The 27265-nt window shown below is 36.1% G+C and overlaps 1 protein-coding gene across 1 annotated transcript; it reads right to left on the bottom strand.

Moving 5' to 3' along the window:
* Positions 1-16374: 16374 nt before the first annotated feature.
* Positions 16375-17976, bottom strand: LOC149846999 (uncharacterized). The gene has a single exon (XM_089998248.1). The coding sequence runs from the start codon at positions 17886-17888 to the stop codon at positions 16578-16580; it is 1311 nt and encodes a 436-aa protein (XP_089854374.1). The 5' UTR covers positions 17889-17976; the 3' UTR covers positions 16375-16577.
* Positions 17977-27265: the final 9289 nt, after the last annotated feature.

Raw genomic sequence — 27265 nt, 5'->3', positions numbered from 1 at the left:
CATAGTTTTGTAAGAGATGATGCAAAATTCCTTTTCATTTTTGCAAATTTTCATACGAGCATAATATAAAAGCAAAGCTAGGGTTTCACAAAAACTAGAGTTTTTTTTTTGGTTTCCAACCAGTAAGAAATTGTGGCCATTTTCTAGGGCCAAGCATTGACAGTGAGAATATCGATGATACTTCATCAACGAAAAATCATCGACAGTGACTTTTTTCGGTAAACACATCTTATGGTATGGGTGGGATAAGAAACCAAAAGTTTGCAAGTTGTTCGTAAATGTTGCAGCTGATCATATGAAAACTTGTTCTCATCATGAACGATGATGCTATAGAATTGATGGGGATCCTCTATTTTAACGAACTGTGACAGTCAGATAAATGTATTGGATGATGATAATGTAGAATTGACGATATACTATATTTTTTCCCATCAACACATAGTTGACATATCTCACAGTCAGCGTTTAATCACATGGAATAGGTGGTATAGAAAAAATAAGGAGAATAACATAAATTATGTCAATTTTATATACAAAATTATAACAATGTTTTTAAATATAACCATGAATGAACTTTGCATCAAAATGACATTCAAGTTTTTGTTTATTCTGTCAAAATTACATTTACATTTTTTATTATAAAAATAGAATATACAAGGTACAATAAATGATCTTTGGTAGTATGTATCCTGCTTGCATATGCTCCATACAATACTTTTGGAGTCTTTTTATGAATCTTTCTAGGTGTTGCATAATTAAAATAAAAAAACCTTCATGTTTAATTTAAATGAGTCTACGTACAAACATAACAACCAACCAAACAACATGTGATACTCAGCAAACATAAAACATTAGAACAATTCATTGAAAAATACTATATAAATTACAAAGAAGCAATTAAAAATCACTAACTAAATATTTTCTCAAAGCATAAAATACTCGTACATACTTTTATAAGTGTTTTTGCTTGTTGTGACAAAACTCACTATATACATTGTACTTGTATGACACCACATCTTTGTGTTCTGTTCTATGCCTCTTAATCATAGGTCACCTTAGCTTACATCCTACTTTTGGTAGATACAAAGGAAAAAGGGTTGGAAGAGTGATGTGTGAAATGCTATCAGCAACAACAAAAAAAGAATATATACTATATGCAACTCGATATGATTCAACTAAGAAAAACCTGTCAGAGTAATCCTCTGATAGTTTGCCCTTATACAAAATGCATGAGATCACATGTGAGCATAAAATCTCATTAACCTGCCACTCTTGACAAGTGCATGTTTACTTCTCAAGATCAACATTGTAGCTGTGAGATTAACCACATGCTTTGTACTGACGTCAAAGGTAATGCACTACTTTTACACGTAATAGTTATATTTTTCTCTTAAGTTAATCTAGCTTCTCTTTTACCTTAGACACAACAATGTCTGACATTTTCTACCCATTAATCTTTCTTTTCACATAAAGTTTCATAAGCATGAGATAAAGCCTCTCAATAAGAGACACTTGGGGCTTGTCCCATATGTGGAGAATCTACGAATTGAAGTTCTCCGCTATATTAGAGGTTAAACACCCATACTTTCTTGCTGAAAAGTGATTGTTAGCCTAATGTTTCTTGACCACTTTCTTAGTTACGTATAGGAATGCATCTTCATCTCGCTCCCAGATATTTTCTATAAAATAATTACATTGTTGTCTCATGGTTGCTTGGGCTCCACTCCACCACAGTGCACTGAGTGGTGAGCCAAATTTTTAAAAAAGTTCTTCATGCAAAATCCAACATGACATCTAGGCCATGTATGAAGGATATAATACTGAAGCCTCTAATTGTCAACTCTATTTTATCATTGTATTTATCATCATCGAAGCATGAGAATTCTACCTTCAAAAGCCTAAAAAACCACGCCCATGACTTCATTGAGTAGTTATCTACAACTGCATATGCTACAAAAAACATCTCATATCTAGGATCAATACCATAGGTCGACAATAGTATACCCGTTTATGAATGTGTCATCTACCATAAGAATTGAAGGGCATCCTTTAAAAAACCCATCAATGTATGAATAAAAGGATAAAAACATGTACCGAAATCGATCTTTTTGATCGGTCTTGATGATGCCCAGCGATCCTCGGTTAGCTATTATCAAATAATCGCAATAGGCGGAAAGCATTCTGAAGAACTCTTCAAATGAACCATATATCCCCTCCTTGATCAATTCTCATCCATGCCATACTTGTTTGTAACTAACCTCAACACCTACCTCGTGACTTATGTCATTCATGATTTTTCTTAGAGTCATCTTTGGGTTATCGTGGAAACGTCTGTAAATAACACATAAAATCCACTTGGAAGACATTTTTTCCACTATGAGATTGCCCACTGCTTCACGACATGTATGCTCCATTTCATACCTCTTCACTATACATAGTGGCGCTTCGTGCATCTTTCTTGAGTGGATCATCTAGGGGCAATAAACCATAGTCTACAAGTTCTTTCTAATGTATACAACAATAACTCTGTTATCATAACTCATCATGAATTTTGCTTTATAGTTATTCCTGATCACATGATCTCTCAAAAAATCATGACATTGCTCAAGATCATTAAACCTTTTATCATTTTTCATCATTTGAATATGTTGTTAGTCATTGAAACTGTTTACAATCATTGAGTTTTTCGTTATGTAACTCGTCATACAACTTACATGCCTCCGCTAAAATGATTTTTAATTGCTCTTCATTGAATGAAAAACTATTAAATGAGAACCAAGGATTTGACTTTCCAAATGTTAATCATGCATCATTCTCACTTGTTACAACATGCAAAAAAAAATCATGAATTTTGCAAACTTTTTATGAATTTTGCATTGAAAGAAAGAATTTTGCAACCACCAATGCATGCGAAACTCTTGGCAAAATTCACACTCTAATCACCTATATATATATATATATATATATATATATATATATATATATATATATATATATATATATATATATATATATATATATATAGGTAAATTTGCATGCTAAAACAAAATTGCGTATCACTTAAAGTTGATAACATGCAAAAGCTTGTGAATTTCATAAACGTTTCATGAATTTTACATCAAAAATAGACTTCCACAACAACCAATGCAAAATTCTTGACTAAATTCGCTCTCTAATTGCCTATATATACATGAAAATTTGCATGGTAAAACAAAACTTAAATTGATGAATGATGATGTTATAGAATTGATGAACAATGATGATAATTACCTATATATGCATAAAAAATATACTAAGCTCGTTCTCGTCATGAACGATGATGATATAGAATTGATGGGGAGCCTCTGTTTTAACGAACTATGATAGTTGGATGAATGTATTGGATGATGTTAATGTAGAATCAATGATATATTATAGAGTCAATGATATACTATATTTTCTTTCCATAAATACAGAGTCGACGTATCTCACAGTCAGCGTTCGATCACATGGAATAGGTGGTAGAGACAAATTAAGGAGAACAACATAAATTTTGTCAACCTTACATACAAAATTACAACAAAGTTTTTAAATATAACCATGAATGAACTTCGCATCCAAATAACATTAAAGTTTTTGTTCATTCTGTCAAAATTACATTCATATTTTTTATTATCAAAATGAAATATACATGATACAATAAATGATCTTTGGTAGTTTGTGTCCTGCTTGCATTTGCTCCATGCAATACTTTTGGAGTCTCTTTATGAATCTTTCTAGGTGTTGCATAATTAAAATAAATAAAACATTCATGTTTAATTTAAATGAGTCCACATACAAACATAACAACCAAACAACATATTATATACTCAACAAACATACGACATTAAAACAATTCATTAAAAAATACAATATAAATTACAAAGAAGCAATTAAAAATCACTAGCTAAATATTTTCTCAAAGTATAAAAATACTCGTACATACTTTTATAAGTGTTTTTGCCTGTTGTAGCCAACCTCAATATATACATTGTACTTGTATGACACCACATCCTTGTATTATGTTCTATGTCTCTTAACCTTAGGTCACCTTAGTTTATGTCCTAGTTTTGGTAGATACAAAGGAATAAGGATTGGAAGAGTGATGTGTGAGACACTATCCACCACCAGAAAAAATGAATATATGCTATATGCAGTTCGATATGATTCAACTATGAAGAACCTATCACTTGCCCTCATATAAAATGCATGAGATCACATGTGAGCATAAAATCTCACTAACTTGCTACTCTTGACAAGCGCATGTCTACTTCTCAAGATCAACATTGTAGCCGTGAGATCAACCACGTTCGTACTGACGTCGGAGGTAATGCATTGCTTTCACATGTAATAGTTGTATTTTTCTCTTAAGTTCATCTAACTTTTCTTTTACCTTAGACACAACAATGCCTGGCATTTTCTGCCCACTAATGTTTCTATTCACATAAAGTTTCATAAGCATGAGATAAAGCCTCTCAATAAGAGACACTTGGGGCTTGTTCCATATGTGGAGAATCTATGTATTGAAGTTCTCCGCTATATTAGAGGTTAAACACCCATACCTTCTTTTTGAAAAGTGATTGTTAGCCCAATATTTCTTGACCACTTTCTTAGTTACGTTTAGGTATGCATTTTCAACTCGCTTTTAGATATTTTCTATAAAATAATTGCATTATTGTCTCATGATTGCTTGGGCTGCACTCTACCAGAGTGCACTTAGTGGTGAGCCAATTTTTTTAGAAAAATTATCTATCAGGTTCTTCATGCAAAATCCAACATGACATCTAGGCCATGTGTGAAGGACATCATAATGAAGCCCCTTGTGTTTATCTGAGACAACTGTCAAATCTATTTTATCTTTGTATTTATCATCATCGAAGCATGAGAATTCTGCATTCAAAAGTCTAAATAACTACGCCCATGACTCCTTTAACTAGTTATCTACAACTGCATATGCTACAAAAAACATCTCACCTCTAGGATCAATACCATGGGTCAACAATAGTATACCCATTTATGAATGTGTGGTCTACCATAAGAATTGAAAGGCATTCTTTCAAAAACCCATCAATGCATGAACGAAAGGATAAAAACATATACTAAAATCGATCTTTTCGATCGGTCTTGACGATGCCTAGCGATCCTCGGTTAGTTGTCATCAAATGATCGCAATAGGCCGAAAGCATCCTGAAGGACTCTTCAAATGAACCATATATCGCCTCCCTAGTCAATTTTCATCCATGTCATACTTGTTTGTAACTAACCTCAACACCTACCTCATAACGTATGTCATTCATGATTTCTCTTAGAGTCATCTTCGGTTTATCGTGCAAACGTTCTTGAATAACACATAAAATCCACTTGGAAGACACTTTTTTCACTACGAGGTTGCCCACTACTCCACGACATGTATGCTCCTTTTCATACCTCTTCACTATAAATAATGGTGCTCCGTGCATCTTTGTGGAGTGGATCATCTAGAGGCAATCAACTATAGTCTAAGAGTTCTTTCTAGTGCATATGACAATAACTTTGTTATTACAACTTTTCACGAATTTTTCTTTATAGTTATTCCTGAACACATGATCTCTCAAAAAATCATGACATTGCTCAAGATCATTAAACCTTTTACCATACGCAAATTTTCATCATTTGAATCTATTGTTAGTCACTGAAACTGTTTACGGTCATTGAGTTTTTTATTGTGTAACTCATCATACAACTTAGATGCCTTCACTAAAATGATTTTAAATTGCACTTCATTGAATGAGAAACCATTAAATGAGAATCAAGGATTTGACTTTCCAAATGCTAATCATGCATCATTTTCACCTACTACAGCATGCAAAAAAAAAATCATGAATTTTGCAAACTTCTTATGAATTTCACATTGAAAGAAAGACTTTCGCAACCACCAATGCATGCGAAACTCTTGACGGAATTTACACTCTAATCACTTATATATAGGTAAATTCGCGTGCTAAAACGAAATCGCGTATCACTTAAAGTTGATGACATGTGAAAGCCTATGAATTTCATAAACTTTTCATGAATTCTACATCAAAAATAGACTTTTGCAACAATCAATGTGAAATTCTTGATTAAATTCGCACTCTAATTACCTATATATACATGAAAATTTGCACGCTAAAATGAAACTTGACATGCGAAAGTCTGTGAAATCTACATCAAGAGGCAGACCTTTGCAACCACCAATGCGAAACTCTTGATGAAATTCACAAGGGATTTTCATAAGAAGTGTCCTGATTTTCATACTAGTGCGAAATACATGATTTTTGCAAAAATATTGTGCAAATTCTGTTTTTAGTGAGATTTAAGGTTTTGTGACATAACACACAAAAATCAAGAAGTTTCACAGGTGCTAAGGGTAAAAAGGTTCGAAAAAAGTCACGAACCTACGAAATTGGTCATCGAATAGATTTTGGCAAATTATGAGTTTTTTTGAGAAACACATCAAATTTATTGTATAATACAGTCATTTTCTATTTTTCTTTTATACTTAACCATACGGATGTAGTTTACATGATTGATTTCATAGGGATCAACTCTTAGATTGCCCAATTTTGAACCTTAAATCAAGTCATCAATCAAGGGTTAACTTCCTCCTCATTCCCAAGCCAAAGGCACATGTATCTTTGTGGCTGACTATTGCCCTTAAAACTTGCCCGACTTTATAAACACCATTACTCACCATAAAAAACAAAGTGGGAAAAGTTTCTCAAATATATTTGAAAGATGGGTTATCCATAAGATATAGATAAAGAAAGTTATTTTCAGAAGAAGACACTTGTCAAGAAATGCCAATTAACTTGGTTCAACAAAAAAATGCATTGTAGTGGAGTTTCAAGGATCCAGAATCGAGACGGTTCTTGCATTCTAGAGAGAGAGACTCTTGAACTACGTGAAACCTTTTTTATTTATTTTTTGTCAATGATAGAAGAATAATTTTCTTTGTACCCTGGATTTTTTTTTTCCAAATTTGATCACACTGCATCCTTTAAAGGCCTGTCAACTAGAAAAGTGAGAGCGCAATGCATGATTGCATTGTTTCACCTACCAGTAGGGATGGCAGTAGACCGAGGGAAAGCGGGCCCCGCCTCGCCCCGTTTGGACCGGTGATGAAGGGTATGAAACGGGGGTGGAGGCGGGGACGAAGGTTAAAATCCATCCCCGTTCGAGGATGGAGGCGGGGATGGACGTACACTTTTCCCCGCCCCGCCCCGTCCCATCCCCATCACTTTTCCCCGCAATATCCCCGCCCCGCCCCGCCTCATCCCCGTTTGAACTGGGGATGGAGGACATGAAACGGGGATGAAGGCGGGGGTGGAGGTTAAAATCCATCCCCGCCGGGGATGGAGGCAGGGATGGAGGTTCTAATCTTGAGGCGGGACGGGGGTGGAGACTTTGTCCCCCACCCCGCCCCGCCCCACTGCCATCCATACGTACCAGAACAACTAATGTGTTCATGTCTTGTTTTTTTTTACGCCTAGCAAAGTCATTTCTTATTCTCAATTTTCTTCTTGACAACTTTGAAAATGGCAACCTTGAACTACATATATCAAACTAAACCGTGGAGTTTTATTTGTATACTAGCAGTGTGGACGTGTGATGCACAAGCATGTGCACATGACAAATGCCAAGTATGCCAAAAAACGAGAGAATATGGAGCGGATGTGATCATACATATGGATGGAACATGTCTAGATATGGATCCAAGTTTATTTGTGATGACACGTTTAAATGTGGACCAAGTTCACATGCGTAGTTAAATTTTGCTCATATTAATTAGATTATTGTTGATTTGGAGTTAAATTGCAGTATACCAGATATATGATTGGATTTAGATAAAAAATAACAAAAGAATCAATGACTTCATGCATATTACATATATTAAGAATTTGGTTAAGATCAAGCATGATTTATGGTGCAGTTGAGTTTTTTCTTTTAGGAAGGATTTAGCACACGAGATGAGAGGGAGATGAGCATTCACCCTAAAACTATAGAGAAAAATATAAGGACCAAAGGTAACAAAGTCAATAACATAATGCTAAACTCAATTTGATTAGAAAATCTTATTCGTGCCAAAGCTGCATCTCATTAGCTCGTGTTGATTTCAGATCTTGTACTGACCAAAGATGAATAAGCCCAAAGATTAATAAACAGCCTCGAGTAATGGTAACCAAGCCACATCCAAATGAGAGGGTTGCTCACCACATATTAGAAGTAGATCCCATTGCCAAGGAACCTTGAGTCACGATCTTCTCTCATTCGTTGAAGGTGATACGACAATGCAATCCTGAGAAAACATAAGCTACGTTGAAAACTAAAAGATTGAGTCCGAGCAAGAGGTCAATTGTAGGTGTAGGGTCTCTCATAGTGTGCTGCAAATCTATTTTGCTGCTTGCAAAGTATTCCAAAGTATTCATGAAAACCCAATGGAGAATAGAATAGAAAAACCATCTCTCATCCCCCACACTTGCACTTGGATCACTCCCCCCTTACAGTTGCCCCTTGTCTATGCCCACAAGCATCCCAGTTTACAATCTCTCTGTTCTACCCATGTTGGTCCAACTCACTCAATCCATTTTCCATAAACACCCCAAGTCAGGGAAAGAACAATAATGTCCATCTATCTAAAGAATGATCCTAAAATTGAGACATGGGTAGGCCTTTTTAAGAGTTTTGACTAGGTTCTGCAACAAAACAAGTTATAAGATGCATAATGCATGAACTAGTGCATTAGAGAATGCCTATGAGAAAACATAGGAAATGCTTGAGAAAATGCCAGAAATGCATAGGGAAATGCATGAGAACAATTTATCAAATGCATGAAATGACCACTGAGGGGATTTCTTTAAGGAGAGAAAATCCATCCAAAGAAATCAGCTGTTGATGACACATTTATGTGTCATTAAAGGATCTGATAACGACAAATGTCGAGTTGTCTTTTTGGGAAATATATCGTTATCCCAGCTTCCCTTTCTGTTAACGACAAACTAAAGTGTTGTTAAAGGACTTTCCTTTTTGTTGATGACACATCTCCGTTTCCAAACACCTCTTTGGAAAGTTCCCTCTTGGGCTGACGACAATCCATGAACTTGGTGTTTCCCCTGACAATACTTGATGTTAGCTAACAACAAATAAATTTGTCGTTAGCAAGTTTATGACAGTTTTTTTCAAGTCCATGGCCCTTTTTTGTTTCAGACCACCAGTGAGCCGTTTTTCAATCCGTTTTCTTCTGTTTTTGTGTGATTTTTTTTTTTATATTTAGCCATGATGACGATAAAGAAGGATAATGTTTTCCCCCGCTTTGAAGTTTTGGGGCTGATTCATGAATACCATCGGATGGGGGAGGGGGATGTGGTGAGATTGCTTCCTTCTTTTGTTTTCTCCCATAGAAAATTTTCTATTTTGCTCTAACTCCTTTTTTTCTTTTGGTGTAGAATTTGCAGAGCATTCTCCCTTATGGCACTCCTCCTCCTTGGTTCCTCAAATGAGTGCCAAAATTTGAGTTTCTCATGAGTACCTGACCAAATTCTACATTTTGCCAGCTGCTAGGCTTTGCAATTTCAAGGTTAGCGGTTTGCATATTTCGACACTTGTAGAAAGATGGAATTCACATACCAACACATTTTGGCTTTCAATGAGGGGAGCTAGCGATAGCGATCACTATGGATGAGTGTATAGACATCTTGGGATTACCTCCCCTCCTCTTTTTGAACTGCCCTCATTATGATGAGCAGACTGCGCTACATAATCTGACTGGTGGAGCACAATAGCCGCACATGGACTGCAACATAGTTTTATGTATGGTTCTACGGTCCTTGTGAGATGCATTTCATGAATTCATTGCTCGTCTTGATCTATACAAGCAGTTCTTTATTAGGCTCAGGGGTAGCTTTACCTTGTGCTTGGCTCCCTTTATTGTCTTTGGTGAGACCCATGAGCTTATGGACCCTCGTTATGCTCACCTCCTGAAGCACTGGTTTCTCCATGAGAGGTGCCTTTCATTGGGCATGACAACTCTAGCTTGCCTCTACAGGGGTCTGAGCTCCTTCACTAATTATCGAGATAAGGGTTTTATCGACAATAAAGTTCCGTTGGAGATCTGGTTCTATGAGCACATCCTAGATCTTTGACCTCCTCAAGTTCTTTTGACGCTACGTCTCCAGGACATATACAACTGCATGAGCTCTCAACAACATCGATCTGTGAAGACCTATTGGAACCTGATCAATAACTTGGAGAAGCATTCTGCTGCTTGGAATATTTTGCCACTTCTGACATGTGAGCTACCCAAGTTCATGACTCATTTGTAACGCCCCAAAATACTAAGATTTTTTTTTATACAAGGCCTTATTAATGGCAATGCTCTAATCAAACAAAGCACTAGGGGGTCTGTTTGAGCATAAATGTGAGCATATATTAGCCCACTAGAACTAAGTTCGTGAAAGAATCAACCAAAGACAAGAAGCCTTTATCAAAACAAAAATCCATCGAAAACATTTATTTTGGTTCTGGTTAGAATTTTGGGTGGATTACAGGTATTCAAACTCAATGTAGGATATAATCCATTTTTCATATTAGACTGATGTAACACCCTAAAATTTTATCCCGAAAATCGTGATTTTTTTAAAGGTTTTACAAAATTGAAACAAAAATTCAATCAGGATAAAAACTTTGGCGTATTACTTCTCAATTACATCTTTTTTCAAATACATATTAAATTTTAAAATCAAACATTCATAATGAATGAATTATCCATTACACATCGAATTTAAATAATAACAGTTCTTGAAAATTAAAATAATATCAGAGTCTTGAGCACTTATAAATGCTCATCATCTAAAATAATCTAAATGTGGAAAAGGCTTGGCTCGGCCTTCATTGCAACCTCCCATTATCACACACACACACACATCATTTTCATATGCATCCATAATTCTTATAAACAATAGGTCAAATCATATTTAATTATTCTAGCATGAAACACATGCACATACTTCTCAAGTAAATCAGTTAGATATTTATGATACACATCAATCATGATATATAGGTGTGATATATTCAAATAAGACAATCATAATGTAATTATTTGAAACAAAACTGTATAGACATGATGTGTTATTCACATAATAAGTCAACATAGTCATTTGTAGGCATGATGTGTCATTCACCTATACGATAACCTAAGCGTCACAATCAAAACCTCATATCATAATCTAAAATCGATAAGAGTCTAATTCTCACATCTGATTTCAGTATATAATCATGCTATAACAGAAAAGTCAAGTCTATAGGTCCATAACTAGCTACCTCAACTGACTCAAAAGATCATCACAACATTTAATTTAATCATATAAATATTTACAAGATCCACACTAGATCACTTGGTTTAAAAAATGTACAACCTCACAACCCACAAGTCTCAGGATCAAAACCTGACTCTGATACCAAGTTGTAACACCCAAAATTTTCTATCCTGAAAATCGTAAAAAAATTTGCTCAAGGCGGCCATGCACTTGCAATAAGGGAGGCGATTATGAGGGGTTGGGCTGCAGCGACAGAGAGAAAATGGAGGTCGTGATCTCCCTATTAATCGCTGAAGGGGGATCGTCGCCGGCCTACCACTCTAACGACACCAGCCTTGGGCGACATCCCTGCCAATCCCACTAGCAGGTCCTAGGGAGAAGGCAGTGGAGACAATGAGAGTTGTAGAGGTGAGAGAGAGAGAGAAACACAAGGAGAGGATGGGGGTCGGCTATGTGAAAATAGGGAAGGAAAAGAGATAGGTTAAAGGGGTTTTCTCCCTTGCACGAAAAATCCAAACTGGGTCCCAAATCGGATTCGGTTTGGTCTGGTTTAGTCCCAATCTAAACGACATCTACACAAAAAAAATTAATACAAATCTAAACCTAATTAATTAATAAAAAATTATTTTAAACAATATTTATTTTAAAACAAAGCCATGATAAAAAACATAATATAATATTTGTTTTATTGCGTAAAATCCTTAAAATTTTATGTTTGGATCGATCCATTTGGGTCCAACATGTATAGAATTTTGGTCCATTTCAAAATCCATATATATATATATATATATATATATATATATATATATATATATATATTCCAAAATAAATTCTTACTCCTTAACGCCAAATAGCTATATTGATACCAAATGGTTTATAGTTTTGGTACTTTCAAAAATTATAATTTATTGATTAAAATATTTCCCATACATTATTTTATGACCAAAACACCTTTTTTAAGAAAATTTTTTGAAAACCATTAAAATGTATCAAGTTAAGTTCAAAATACCTCGAAAATACCTATATGAGTTGTGATACACTAAAACAATAAAATTTTATAATAATTTAAATAATTTAAATAATTTAACAATATTTTATTTAAAATAATACTTGAAATAACTATTTTACCCTTACTGGCTTGAAATGAGTAATTGAGCATGTACAATAACAATACTTGTAAATAAAAAGTAAAAATACATTTCTAATTCAATAATAAAGTTGAATTCTTTATTTATTAATAATCCTAAAAAATAACAGGTTTTACAACTGAGGTTCAGGTTCAATTCGTTAATAGGTTCCAACTTAGGAATCTGAATCCGAGATATAAGAGAAACTATACAGTTCATGAACCAAAGATTTTATCATTCATCAATGAATTATTTGTAAACAATTTTTAAAACAAATTAACAAGTCTTTCTATTTAAAACTAATCACAAATCTAAAATAGTTGGTTCTTGGCACCAGCCACAAAATCCCGCCATTGTTACAACTCATTTACTCATTACCTGATTTTTTATGATATAAAGGTCCGACTCATCGAGTCTCAGTAGAAACAAAGTAATATTGCATGTATATACAAAACCAAGCATACATGACATCATACATTCTTTCAGAACATGTATATTTTAACATAACAATCATAAGATACTCAACTGGATAACTATAATGGATAAATTTATGCAGCATGTTACATAACAATAATGTATTCATGATTATGCATCTAAATTATTAATGCATGTTTTCAATACAAGTTTAACATAAAATGAACTTGTTAAAGTGTAACGCTTTTGTTTCTCTTTTTACCTTTTCTATGGGTACTCGTAGGTCACTATCACAAGTCAGAGGAGATTACTCGGGTATTTATTATGCCATGTATTTTACTTCTCTGAGTGACTTATTAAAACAAATCCACTGAGGGCGGTCCATGACCGAGAGAAATCCTAGCAGTAGTCACTAAGAAAGCATTCTGACATGAACATACCTCCTAAGGACACATTGGTAGTCCGCCTCCTAACTCCAAGGAGTGGGGACCAAAAGCGACACTTTGCTTTCACAAAAAATTTAATATGGTCTATCAAAGTTTTGTACCACCTACCCTCTCTAAGGTAAGCCGAGGCTAAATAGGTTATTAAGTGTTTATTAAGGGTGTCATCATATTTTATCATATGTGCCATTACATGGCCAAGTACTCCCGCATTCGCTCTGAGGTGACTTGTCAAAATCACCTTTCAGGCATGAGCATCATACTACTCATTCATAAAAGTTACATAGTTTATTAGCTCATTTATGTTGATAACTCATTTAGTAGGCTCGGGTGCCTTTAAAACCATTAAACTAGTTGAACATTTATTATGTTATATGTATGTATATTTTTCACATTATCACGCCTTAAGGCAACACATTTATTATTTTTAACCATTCGCTCACTTATGAGCATTCACGTGTACATGCATGTTTTTTATGCCTTATAGCACACCACAATCATATGCTACATATCATATTCATGCACTTATAATACCATATTGGTTCTTTAAACCACAAACTCATTCTTGAGCATTCACACGTGCATGCATATTTTTTATGCCTTATAGTACATCATAATATCATGCTTCATATCATAACATCATAATAAAATTTTAAAGCATAGCATTTAAAAGATGTTCACCAAAGATGACACAACCACACGACCTCAATAGGCCCACACACTATGCATCAACATGACACAAGTTTACCTGGTTCACTTCTGGAACCCTGTCATGTTCAACTGGTTCATTTTTTGTTATCTCATGTATTTAAACACAATTATCTAATTCGGGACTGATAACACAAAATTTACCTATCATTGTAAATTCTGTCATAAATTGTAGAGAATGATTTAGGCTTTGTGACTTTTACTGAAGGTTCTTAAACATGTTACAAGAATACAAGAAAAAACCTAGACCTTTAACTCATTACAGATCATAAAATAAAATTTTTATAACACAAATTATTTTCTGTTCACAGAACAACCTTGTTAAAATTTGTCTTTCAAATGAAAAATCATTTAAAACGAATTAGATGCTGGTATTTTCACCATGACTGTCTTGATATGTCTGATTCAAACCCATAATTAAATTTGATTCCAACAGAGAGATAAAAATTATGTAATGTCTATTATTTTTGTTATTTGACAAAACATGTTCTAGAAAATCACAGTTTCTAGAGCAAATTTCTTGATTTTTCATTTCCAAAATATGAGGAACCAACCTCCAAGATTTTAACTGTGTTCTTTTAGACAAACACACCTTAAAATCTGAGCCCAAAATCCTAAGTATTTTGAGAAATATGATTTTCACAAAAATAAGTTGTCTCCTGTCAGGACATAATTTCTATGTTGACTTGCAGAGGGCATATCTCTCAATCTATAACTCATCCGAGTCTGAGATTCAAATTGAGATTACTTTCACGTGTATGGATCATCTCCACAAAAAATTTCAAGATTTATGAGTTCGCGGTTTGGGAGAACCGAATTTATTATTATGATTGATCAGATCAAAATACATAAAACAACATGCAGTTTTTTAGAAATCAAACAAGAACTTTATGCTTTTCAACAAGGACCTCCCCACTCCTGTTGCCATATACATGGATGATTCCATCCTACTTGAGAATCAACACTTCAACAAGTATGGGGAACTTGGCCTAACCTTTAGATCTTTAGATCTGATCAAGATTTTTCTGATAACCAGAAGTAAATATTCATGATTTTAATCTAACTTTGTGAAGATATTCCCTCCGTACATCTACGCTTGAATGCACATTGAGCCTTTACTCGCAAAATATAAAATTCTCAAAAACCACAGAAAATTTGGAAGATGGAATACACAAGACAATTACCATGGTCCTTCAAAAATCTCTCCCTAGCAAAAACATTTGACCTTATCAAATAACTCTTTTTCAGCCTATAACCATATGACCCCCCTCATCTGCATTCCCAAAAAAGTTGAGTCGCACAGTGAAAGGAAATTTTCATAATTTGTTATGGTGAAGGTCCTCTTGACTATGCCACTTCAATCTTAATTAGGTGGACTGAGTTACTAAGGACATGTCAGTTGGCATGGAATTATGGATTCATTGGGCATTAATCAACATGCACTTGGTTGTTTGTTGGTCTGACACCATCTGATTGTCAGCCAGTTTTCAGTGAATATTCATGTTTTTTTTCACCATTATTTTCCATCGACAAACAGTGCTTTTCTTTAACTCTGTACCAAGGAACTTATGATCCTCCAGTGAATTGAGTTCCTTAACTTAAACAAAGCAGCTCTTTCGTCTGTCAACTTCACAGCAGAAAAATCATTATCCTTGTGAACTCTAATAATTAGATTGGTATTCCACTATTTCTTCAGGTAGAAGCAAATTCTCATTTAAAAAAAAAACGAAATGATCCAAAAACTGCTCTATAACATAAAAATTATTATCCTCGTCCAACTCTATCAATTAGATTGATCTTCACTATTTATGTCAGGCAGAAACCATTATCATTTCATAGAAAATTTTGAAATGCTCCAACAATTGCTCTATGTGATAGCCGTAAAAAAGACATGAGAGTCTGCCTCTGGAACTATGTTATAGAAAAAGAAATAGAACAGCTTTGAGAAGAAAATTCAAGAATGCGTCTTCAACAAAGCAACACATCTCATTGCAGAATGAAAACCTACAATACTAGTCCTTACAGGTACTTGAAAAGATTCAAAGAGGAAGAAGCAAAGAAAGGAAAATTCCCAATGAATGAAAGGCTGAACAAACATCGAAAGATTATATGTATATGACCAACATACACAAAGGGCATTCATCCAATTGAGGTGAGTAAAACGAAAAGAAACTGCAACAACACAATCTGAACGTGATTGAATGGGAATTTAGATCAAATTATAACAGCTTTGAGAATCAGAGAAATCATCAACTTCTACTGGCCACCTCTGACACCAACACTCAGATAAACAGAAACGATAAGAAAAAAGGTAAATAAATAAAACAACGTAAATGAAATTTACATTAGATCTCGACCTCAATGCAGAGCAACCCGGACAAGTTAGAACCACAAACCACAGAATGCATTCACAATATCAAAATATGCCAAGTGCAAATTTCGCAGGTATACATACTCTAGCTCTCTGATTCAGTGGACCTAGAAACGCCACGGCTTCATTCACCACACTCACGACTAGTGAAGAAGCATCCCCATCATTTAGAAACCAAAAGGATCTCTGGTTTTTTCGGTTTAGTTGGTGTGTTGGCATTAGAATTTGAATTAGCGACAGCCAGGGCAGCCAGACGGGTGCTCCTATCGAGCTGAATCAGACTCCGGGCAGCAAGGATTGCCTGTGGGAACAGATCATGCATCGCTCGGGCATAGAGACATCGAATGGCAATGGAGGCTGCATCTCTCACCTCCTGCGGGTTTAATGGAGCCAAAAGGCAGTGGCCCAAGATCCTCAGGATCGGCTGCAACAGTTCCCACGGGAGAGGAATCCTGGCCCCCCTTTCGTTCAAGACCGATACCTTAGAATCTCCAATCAAGATCGAAAGCCTAGCTTCCCCGATCGAGCCGTTGCAGGAAGATTCGTCCTTGATATTCATCTTCGCCAATTCATCCTCAAAGACCGACTCCGAGCACTCCGAGTCAACCCGCTCCGCCGTGGATCCCTCTTCGGAGAACGAGATCGACGCTCTGCTGCTGTCCTCGCGATCAAACTCATGTATACAGGAGCAGCTCTGTCCAGCCCATCCGATGACATACTCGCAAAATTCGACCTTTGACGGAGCAGGCATGAGGGAGATCTTCCGATAGTACCAATCGAGGGCGACCGCGACAATGCCAGCCCTCTTCGTGGATTTCACCGCGTTCTGCGGTTCCAACGGAGGGGACACGATGCCGACGACGGGGGTTGGAGCAGCAGCAGCTGCAGCTGCAGCACCGAGTTTGGGGTTTGCAGAAGGGGGAGGGTTACGGGGGGCGTGGTAGAGGCTGGGGTAAGTGAGATCGGGGATGTTGACGAGGAGGGGCTTCCCGGCGCGGGCCTTGGTCTCGGCAGCGTAGAGCGAGAGGAGAACGGCCTCGAAACCAGCGAGCGGCTCATCGCGGGCGGCAGAGACGACGCGGGAGAGGTAGGTACCGGCGAGGAGCGGGATGTAGCGGAGGACGACGAGGTGGAGGTCGGGGTCAGCGGTCTGGAAGGTCTCGTAGAGCCACTGGCAGAGCGGGTTGTCGCCGGCGCCAGAGAGGGGGCGGGCGAGGGCGGCGGAGACGACCGCTGAGATGTCCGGGCTGTCGAGGAGGGCCTTGGCAGGGCGGTCGGAGTCGGCGAGGGAGTCGAGGGAGGGGGAAGGGCCGACGATGGCGGAGAGGGCTTGGATCCTCGATCGAGCGCGGGCGATCCCCTCCCACCAGGCTTGCATCGGGTTGGGGTTCGACGCTGATGCCGACGCCGAATCTTCCTCCGATCTCGCCAATTCTCCTCCACCTCCGGCGGCCACCGAAGCCTGGTTCTCCATATCTCTCTCTCTCTCTCTCTCTCTCTCTCTCTCTCTCTCTCTCTCTCTCTCTCTCTAACGCGTCCGTTGGGGAGACGGAAAGAAGACAGGAGGTGAGCGATCGCTGGCCCGTCGCCGAGGTTTCATAATAGGCGGTCAACGGATCGGGTATCCGACCTGATAAAGGTGAACCCAAACCCGCACATATAAGTGGGTAATTTGAGTCGGGCCTAAGCCGTTGCTATTCGTTTCGGGTCGCTTTGGAAGCAGGTTATATGTTGCCCCCCAGGAAGCTGCATTATTTGCTACAGTGCATGTTCGGGGGACCGAATGAGTGCCACATATATAAGCTTGTGGGGCTCGTATCCCCGTGTGTGTCGGCATCACTTAGCATCGGAGTCCAGTGCAGTTGCAAAGACTTAAGTATCCATTCCTGCCAAGAAACGATGGTTCAAGAAAATGACAAAAATGTCTTCCATCTAGAAAAGTGAAACGACGGTTCGAGATCCTCTATCTAAAAAAGTGAAAATGTCAGTTCTAGAATGATGTTAATTATTTAAAGTCCAAATGTTTCATTTTTGCCCTAAGCAATAAACTTTTGCACCATCTGCTATAACAGGAGCTCCCTTTGCCATCGTCTGCTGCCCTCAGACCCTCCTTTGCCATCGTCTGCTTCCATCGGAGCACCCTTTGTCGTCTTTTGTTGCCGTCGGAGCACCCTTTGCCATCGTCTGCTGTCGCCAGAGCAACCTTTGCCTTCGTCTGTTGTCGTCGGAGCACCCTTTGTCGTCGTCTGTTGTCGTCGAAGCATCTAAACATTCTATGCAGTGGAAGCATCATTGCCACCATCAACTGCGTTTACCTTCTGGTTCTAGGTGCTTCTCCTCCACTATCGGATTACCAAAACTCGTATCATTTGGGTGAGTTTCGTGTAAGGTTTCGTTATATAAACAAATCGATTTGTAAATCTAAATGCTAAATCTTACAACTGGTTTTACTATTCATGCTAAATAATACCTTTTTGCATACTAAAACGAATTGATTTGTACTTATCCACCTTCTGAGCGTCGAAAACAGTTAGCACGATTTGTTCTTATGAAGCAGCAACAATTTATACGTTTGAAGCAGTAACGATTTAATGAAATTACCATGATTTGTACTTAAGTTTGATAAATTGTATAATAATGTTTACGTATGAAGCCCAAACTTTACAACGATATGTACTTATGAAGGTTGTGATTTCTACAACGATTTATATGTTTGAAGCAGTAACGATTTAATAAAATTACCATGATTTGTACTTAAGTTTGATAAATCGTACATCAATGTTTACGCATTAAGCCCAAACGTTACAACAATATGTACTTACTTATGAAGGTTGTGATTGCTATAACGATTTGTAAGTTTGAAGCAACAACAATTTATACATTTAAAGCACTAAAGATGTGTATTTAAGAAGTTACCTCAATTTGTACTTAAGTTTGCTAAATCTTACAATGATGTTTACTTATAAAGCCAAATATTGCGACGATTTGTAATGTTGGTGATTGTTTAACGAATGAGATAATTTGTAATATTATATACTTGAAGAGGCAGTTAAATTTATGTGTTGTGCAGGTTAGCAATGTCTAAAGCTCGTCAGACAAGAAATCTCCTACTGTTCGATTTCACGAGACTTAATGAAATGATCTATCATTCTCATCTATATGAGTATTATGAAAGGTACCTAACTATAATGAAGATTGAGAATGATAAAGAAAGGGACAAAGCATTGGAATTGTATTATGCGGAGCAATATCCATCAGATATTGAGGCTGAAGATCAAAAAAAGCATGAGGAAGAACGATCACTGAAGAAGAAGAAGGATGATGAAGAGAAGGAAAAGCAAAGGCAAATGAAGAAGGAGGAGGAGAGGGAGAGGGAAAGGCAAAGTAAGAAGGAGGAGGAGGAGAGGGAAAGGCAAAGGAAGGAGGAGGAGGAGAGGGAAAGGCAAAAAAAAAAAAGGAGGAGGAAGAGAAGGAAAGGCAATTGAAGAAGAAGAAGGGGGAGAAAGAGAAGGAAAGGCAAATGATGAAGATGGAAGAGGAAAGGCAAAGGAAGAAGCATTAGGATGAGAAAGAGAAGGAAAGACAAATGAAGGAGAAGGAGGACGAGAAAGAGAAGGAAAGACAAAGGAAGAAGAAAAAGGACGAGGAAGAGAAGGAAAGGCAAAGGAAGGAGAAAGAGGATGGGAAAGATAAGAAAAGAGAAATGAAGAAACAGGAGGAGGAAGAGAAGGAAAGAAAAAAGAAAAAGTAGGAGGAGGAAGAGAAAGAAAGGGAAAGGAAAAAGCAGGAGAAGGAAGATAAGAAAATGGAAAGGAAGAAGTAGGAGAATAAAGAGAAGGAAAGGAAAAAGAAAAAGCAAGAGGATAAAGAGAAGGAAAGGGAAAAGAAAAAGCAAGAGGATAAAGAGAAGGAAATGGAAAGGAAGGAAGTAATTGAAAAGCAGAGTAGGGAGTTGAAGGAGCGAAGGAAGGAAGGAAGAAGAAAGTCAGAGGATGAAGGGAGGGGATGAAGAGAAGAAAAATATGACCAAGGTATGTAAATCGATCCTGTCTGTCACGATTTACTATGACAGTTATTACTATGTATAGCAATTAATGTGATAGCAATTACTATGTATAATGATTACTGTGATAGCGATAACTATGATAGTGATTACTGTGAACGATTTACTATTATATGTATAATTATGTATAGCGATTACTGTGATAGCGATTACTATGAATGATTTACTATAATAACGATTACTATGAACGATTTACTGTGATAGCGATTACAGTGAACGATTTACTGTTATAGGTATGATTATGTATAGCGATTACTGTGATAACGATTACTATGTATAGCGAGTGTGCAATAATTATTATTTATAGCGATTAATGTGTACAACGATATGTAGAAGTATAAGTGAGACTAATTTTGATTTGATACGAATAATATATTATTTTATGTTACAAGGAGATCACAAGAGAAGTAGAGAACCAAGTGAAAAGCTCAGAAGACGGTGTCAGTAGCCTGTAGTTCTGTCGTGGTATGGACAACTGAGATATCAGAAGGATCAATTGTGAAATATGCACTTCGGCAGCCTTCTGGACCAACATTCTTTTGAAATGTGCTGGAACACCATGACCCACCTGGTAAATAAGCGAAATAATAAGATGAACACATTCCAGTTTAATTCTTTTGAGATCACCATGATCCTAGAAGATGTGACACAGATTACAGGCCTTAAGTGCCATGGAAGTGTTGTCCTATTATGGGATTCAAACTATACCGCAAGGAACAAGTGTATGGCCTTTCTAGGAATGTCGATGGAGGACTGGAGGCAATGTATTTCTGGTGGAAGCAATTCCACATCGATGAAAGTTTATTCTTTTTATAATAAATGGAAAGGCCGATCCGCTACACGTGTATCTGAAAGAGCTAACCAAGAGTTACGCGGCTTCCTTCTTTATTTTTTTGGACTTACTTTATTTTCTGATTTGTCTGGTTCGAGAATAAGTTACCTGTGGCTTCAATTCTTGGAAGACTTAGATAAAGTCGACAACTATGCATGGGGTGTTGCTATGCTCACACACTTGTACAATCAACTTTACCATGCGACTAATGGTACAAAAATCATCGCAGGGTTTTGGCCATTTGTCCAGGTAATTATTTATTATATATTTTGTAGTTGTAGACTAAGATAATTTAAGGTTATAATCTTACTAATATATATGATTTTGTAGGCCTAGTTGTGGGAGCATATTGTCGCCTTGCGTCTTCAGTATGACCTTGCGATTTGTGGTTTTCCAAAGATCGACGGGTGGGCTAGAATAAATGTAAAGTAAGATAATGCTAAGTTCATTTTAGATGGTCTGCAATTAAATGAGGTAAATGGTTTAAAATCGTTTACAATCATTTCAGCATTTATCATTCATTAGTCTAAATCGTTGAAATGTTTAGTATTCTTAAGTAATCATCGCTGCAGGATTTTTACTTCGTTAGTACAAATCATTCTAATGTTTAACATTCTTAAGTAATGATTGTTGTAGGATTTTGTATTCATTAGTACAAATCGTTATCGCTTTAACATTTAACTTTTATTAGTGTAAATCATTGTAATCGTTAGCATTCTTAAGTAATGATCATTGCAGGATTTTGTATTCCTTAATACAAATAGTTATTGCTTTAGCATTTAACTTTCATTAGTGTAAATTGTTGTAATCGTTAGCATTCTTAAGTAATGATCGTTGCAGGATTTTGTATTCCTTAGTACAAATCGTTATCGCTTTAGCATTTAACTTTCATTAGTGTAAATCATTGTAATCGTTAGCATTCTTAAGTAATGATCGTTGCAGGTTTTTGTATTCCTTAGTACAAATCATTATCATATGTAAATCATTATAATCGTTAGCTTTCTTAAGTAATGATTGTTGCAGGATTATTTCTTCGTTAGTACAAAGCGTTATCTTTTTAGAATTTAGCATTCATTATTATAAATCATTTTAATATTTATCATTCATTAGCATGAATAATTATGTCTATACATAAACCATAATCTCCAATGTACAGTTTGTGTGGAGACCGTATGGAGATGGGGAGGATGAGGACCAAGAGATTGTTGCTCAGGCTGCGAGACTGTCTGTCTGTGATATTTGGCTGTTTAACAATTATGAAGTTGAGTTGCAGCATGGTAGTCGAGTTCTCCTATAAGTTGACTTGGGACAGTCTACCCCAAAGCAGCCTATGGAAGTGAGAATGAAGATGAAAAGTGGTGGGGTCAGAAATGTGAATTGACATGATCGCTTCAAGGAACAATTGGATAGCTAGAACAAAGGAGGTGTTTGTGTCATAGTGTATGATTATAAAGAATGACAATATGACCCCAACTATTTCAAAAAATATTGGAAACCCATGCGTCAAAATCTAAAAATTGAGAATAAGGAACGTGAAAATGTTGAGAACCCATGCGTCCCTCCTGTCCCCCATCATGTCATCTCCCAACATAGAAAACACGTCCATCATGTCCCTCTGGCTACAACAATGATTCCCTCAGTTGCAGTACACATAAGGAGCGAACACAACTCACAAAAAAAGGTAGACTCCTCCACAAGGTTTGAGATGCTGGAGAGGGAGAATAAGGAGTTGCAAAAGCATGTGAGGAATTTGGGGAGACAAATGTGGTCACTGGTAGAACTGATTACCAGTGGTTTTAATAAGATCGCGGGAACCAAGAGGCCACCGAGGAAAGAGAGTCCACCAAGAAAAAGAAAGAGACGATTTGTATGTCAAAGTCCATCTGAGTCGTCAAGTGCCATTGAATAAACATTATATGATTTTTTTATCCCGATATTTATTTATTATAATTCTATAATTCTTTATTATAATTCTATAATTCTTTTTTGTAAAGTAACATTCTATAAATATATAATTCTTTTTTTAATAAGTGTAACACACAAGTGCCACTGAACAAATCGTTGTAATGTCTGACCTTCATTAAAAAAAATTGAAGAAGCGTTTAGCATTGTGTACTGTGCAAATTATGAATTGCTTTTACGAGCATTCTTCATATCGCGATTTATATATTGATAAAAGGATGAAACGATTTATACGTATAAAGACTATATACTATTGCAATTTGCTACGTCATGATCTGTACAACCATGCCACCAAAACCCATCAAATAATCAAACCAAATCCGTTTGAATATCCTATTGTGATTTGCCTTTACGAGCTTTGTCTAAGTGAACGATACGTTCCATCGCGATTTAGACAAATCGACACGATGTTTAGACTTAGTAAAGAAAAAATTGAGTTAACTTCAAAGATACATACGTCATTGTGTAAACTGTGATGGGATAATATTTGGTAACGATTCAGATACATTATATGTATAACGATTTGTCTTATCGCGATTTACACTGACTAATAAAAGGCAAATAAATACAAATCTACTTAGAACCACAATTCTTTAAGTATCATAATATAATAATGTTTTTCCTCTAGCGATTTGCTTTTATGAGCTATGTCTATGTGAACGATATGGTCATCACGATTTACACAATGACTGATTCATAAAAGGCAGAAAATAAAAATAATAAACAAATCGACACGATGTTTAGACTTAGTAAACTATAAATCCTGAAATAGTAGTAAATCGATTTCACTGTAACGATATTTGCTATAGCGATTTGCTTGATACCGATTGTCCTCTCGCGAATTAATTTTATGAGCTTTGTATATATGAACAACATGTTCTACCGCGATTTACATAATGATTGATTCATAAAAGCCAGAAAGGAAAAACAATAAACAAATCGACACGATGTTTAGACTTAGTAAACTATAAATCGAGTTAACTTCAACGATACATTACAACCACACTCATTTACAAAATATATGAGTATTTAGTTACAATACATGACCATCATCATAAAAAAAAACAAATATCATCATCAACATCATCCCCATGTCCAAATAGTTATGTGCTTCGAGTGCAATCCAGGTGCGCATGAAATCTAGCTTGCTTTCAGGCAGAATTAAAGTATATCAAAGGTATGGATTGCAACATGTAGAGAAGATGCAACCTGCATGACTAGTACCTTTAGTTTATTGAGTGACCTTCACTAGTTATAATACATCATAGAAAGCTATTTATGGGAGAATATTTCTGTCAAGCGCATATCTATCTTTTAGAGACTCCCATTTTTACAAAAGAGATCATAAAAACAACCATATTTTTCATCATCGAGTTCATTTTCTGCTGCAAAATGATTATATGTGCAGCTAAGGGTACATCCTCTCCAAGAAAATGAGCTCAAAATGATTTTATGTGCAACTGAGGATTCTCCCACTATGAAGTATGGTTTACGAACAATGGAGAGACTGATAGTAGGAATAGATCAAATAGATGGACATCATCATCACCCTCTGCCTATCGTGCAGAATATTTGTGTTTGCTCTGGTATGGCGGCAACAATTGAAGATGATTATGGTCGTTATATTCTGCGTAAGCTTCGATATACTTAATGACAAATACGCCACAATTGTATGTGTCATGAATATATTGTTGTATACACAGAAGATAACAATTATAATCATCATAAAAAATTATACAGATCTTTCCTCACAGCGTGAAACAACTACGTTATCAATATCAAACCACATCTATCAAGCGCAGGTATAAGGAACACAGAAGAACAAAGAAAAAAGAAAAATACAAGAAGAAGAAGAAGGAGAAGAAGACAGAGGTGGAGGAGAAAAAAGAAGAAGAAGTTGTGCTTCTGCAGAAAAGAGGAAGAGAGGTTAAATAGATTAGGGCTTTAGATATGGACAACAGGTCAAGTAGGGTTTTACATAGAATAGGGTTTTACACAGATCCATATTAGGGTTTTACATAGAATAGGGTTTTACCCACGTGTACACAAATCGATACAACATTTAGACTTAGTAAAGTATAAATCGATTTACAACTTGATATAAATATTTAAGTAAAAGTTGCAAATTGCTATCACTATTTTATAGAAGGTGTTCTATCATGATCTGTATAGCAACAGACATAAAGTGGAAATAATGTATCCTATCGCGATTTGCGTTTATGAGCTTTGTTTATGTGAACGATGTCCTATAGCGATTTACTCAATGCTATATTAGTAAGAACCCATTATTATAAATCGTCAACTCACGTTTAGCACTCATAAATAAAAATTGCGATTTACACAATAATGCTATATTAGTAAGAATCAGGATTAGGGTTTGTTGTCCTATCGTGATTTGCTTTTATGAGCATTTTCTACGTGAATGATATGTCATATCGCGATTTATACAATGACTGATTCATAAACAAATCGATGCGATGTTTAGACTTAGTAAACTATAAATCGAAGAAAACATACATCATCATATGCCCAATCACGATTAGGGTTTAGAATTTAGGGTTTAGGATTTTAGGGGTTTAGGCTTTATGGTTTAGGATTCAGGGTTTAGGTATTAGGATTTAGGGTTTAGGGTTTTAGGGTTTTAGGGTTTAGGTTTTAGGTTTTAGGTTTATGGTTTAGGATTTAGGTTTAGGATTTTAGGGGTTTAAGGTTTAGGGTTAGGGTTAGGGTTAGGGTTTAGAGTTTATAGTTTAGGGTTTTAGGGTTTAGGGTTTTACGGTTTAGAGTTTAGGGTTTTAGGGTTTAGTATTTAGTGTTTAGGGTTTAGGGTTTAGGGTTAGGGTTTAGGGTTTAGGGTTTTATGTTTAGGGTTTTAGGGTTTAGGGTTTAGGATGTAGATTGGGTTTGGATTTCGTGAGAGCTAAATAGGTCTCACAACCAACCCAATCCAATCACTTCCCCACAATGACATCTATCTTTTAGACAATGAGCTTTGTCTAAGTGAACGATACGTACCATCATGATTTACACAATTACGTATGAAGGCTACATGCTATCACGATTTGCTTTTACGGGCTATGTCTATGTCAATGATATTTCCTAATCGCTTTTACGTATTTGTCATGAAGTATATCGAAGATTAGGCAGATATTTTTCCAACTGTGAAGTATGGTTTGCTTACAATAGAGGGTCTGGCAGTAGGAATAGATCAAATAGATGAACATCAACATCACCTTCTGTCTATCATGCAGAATATCTATGCTTGCGCCGGTATGGCGGCAACGATTGAAGATGATTATGTTTGTTATATTCTGCGTAAGCTTCGATATAGTTCATGACAAATATGTCACAATCATATGTGTTATAAATATATCGATGTATACACAGAAGATAACCACCATAATCATCATCGAAGATTATACAAATCAATACTAGAAAACACATAATATCTTACAAATTGATATACATATCACATAATATATTACAAATCTATACGAAAATTCAGCATAATAGCTTACAAATCGACACTACAAAACACATAATATCTTACAAATCGATATACATATGGCAAAGTATATTACAAATTGATACAAAAATGCAACATAATAACTTAAAAATCGATATTAACAAACAAAACAGTATCTCACAAATCGATAATATATTATTACAACCACGATTTGTGATACACTGCATATACTGAGTGAATGAACGATATTGGATGGGGTAGAGGCCCTCCCATACAATATGGACAATACAATATATGTATAACAATTTGTATATGTGAAGGTTAGATGAAAGAACGATTTTCACTAATTGTATAAGCACTGAGCAATGAAAATTTACCTACGGTACCAAAATTGTAGCTCTATAGACTAGATGAGACAATAATTTATACATGTGAATGATACTTATTACAACAATTTATACATGTGAAATATACATTATTAAACATAATTCACATGTCATTCCTGTGTTCCATAGCTTTTTGGATAAA

Source organism: Nuphar pumila, chromosome 2, assembly GCF_984573655.1.
Source record: "Nuphar pumila chromosome 2, dmNupPumi1.hap1.1, whole genome shotgun sequence".
Classification (NCBI taxonomy): Eukaryota; Viridiplantae; Streptophyta; class Magnoliopsida; order Nymphaeales; family Nymphaeaceae; genus Nuphar; species Nuphar pumila.
This window is presented reverse-complemented; position numbering and strand designations above follow the sequence as displayed.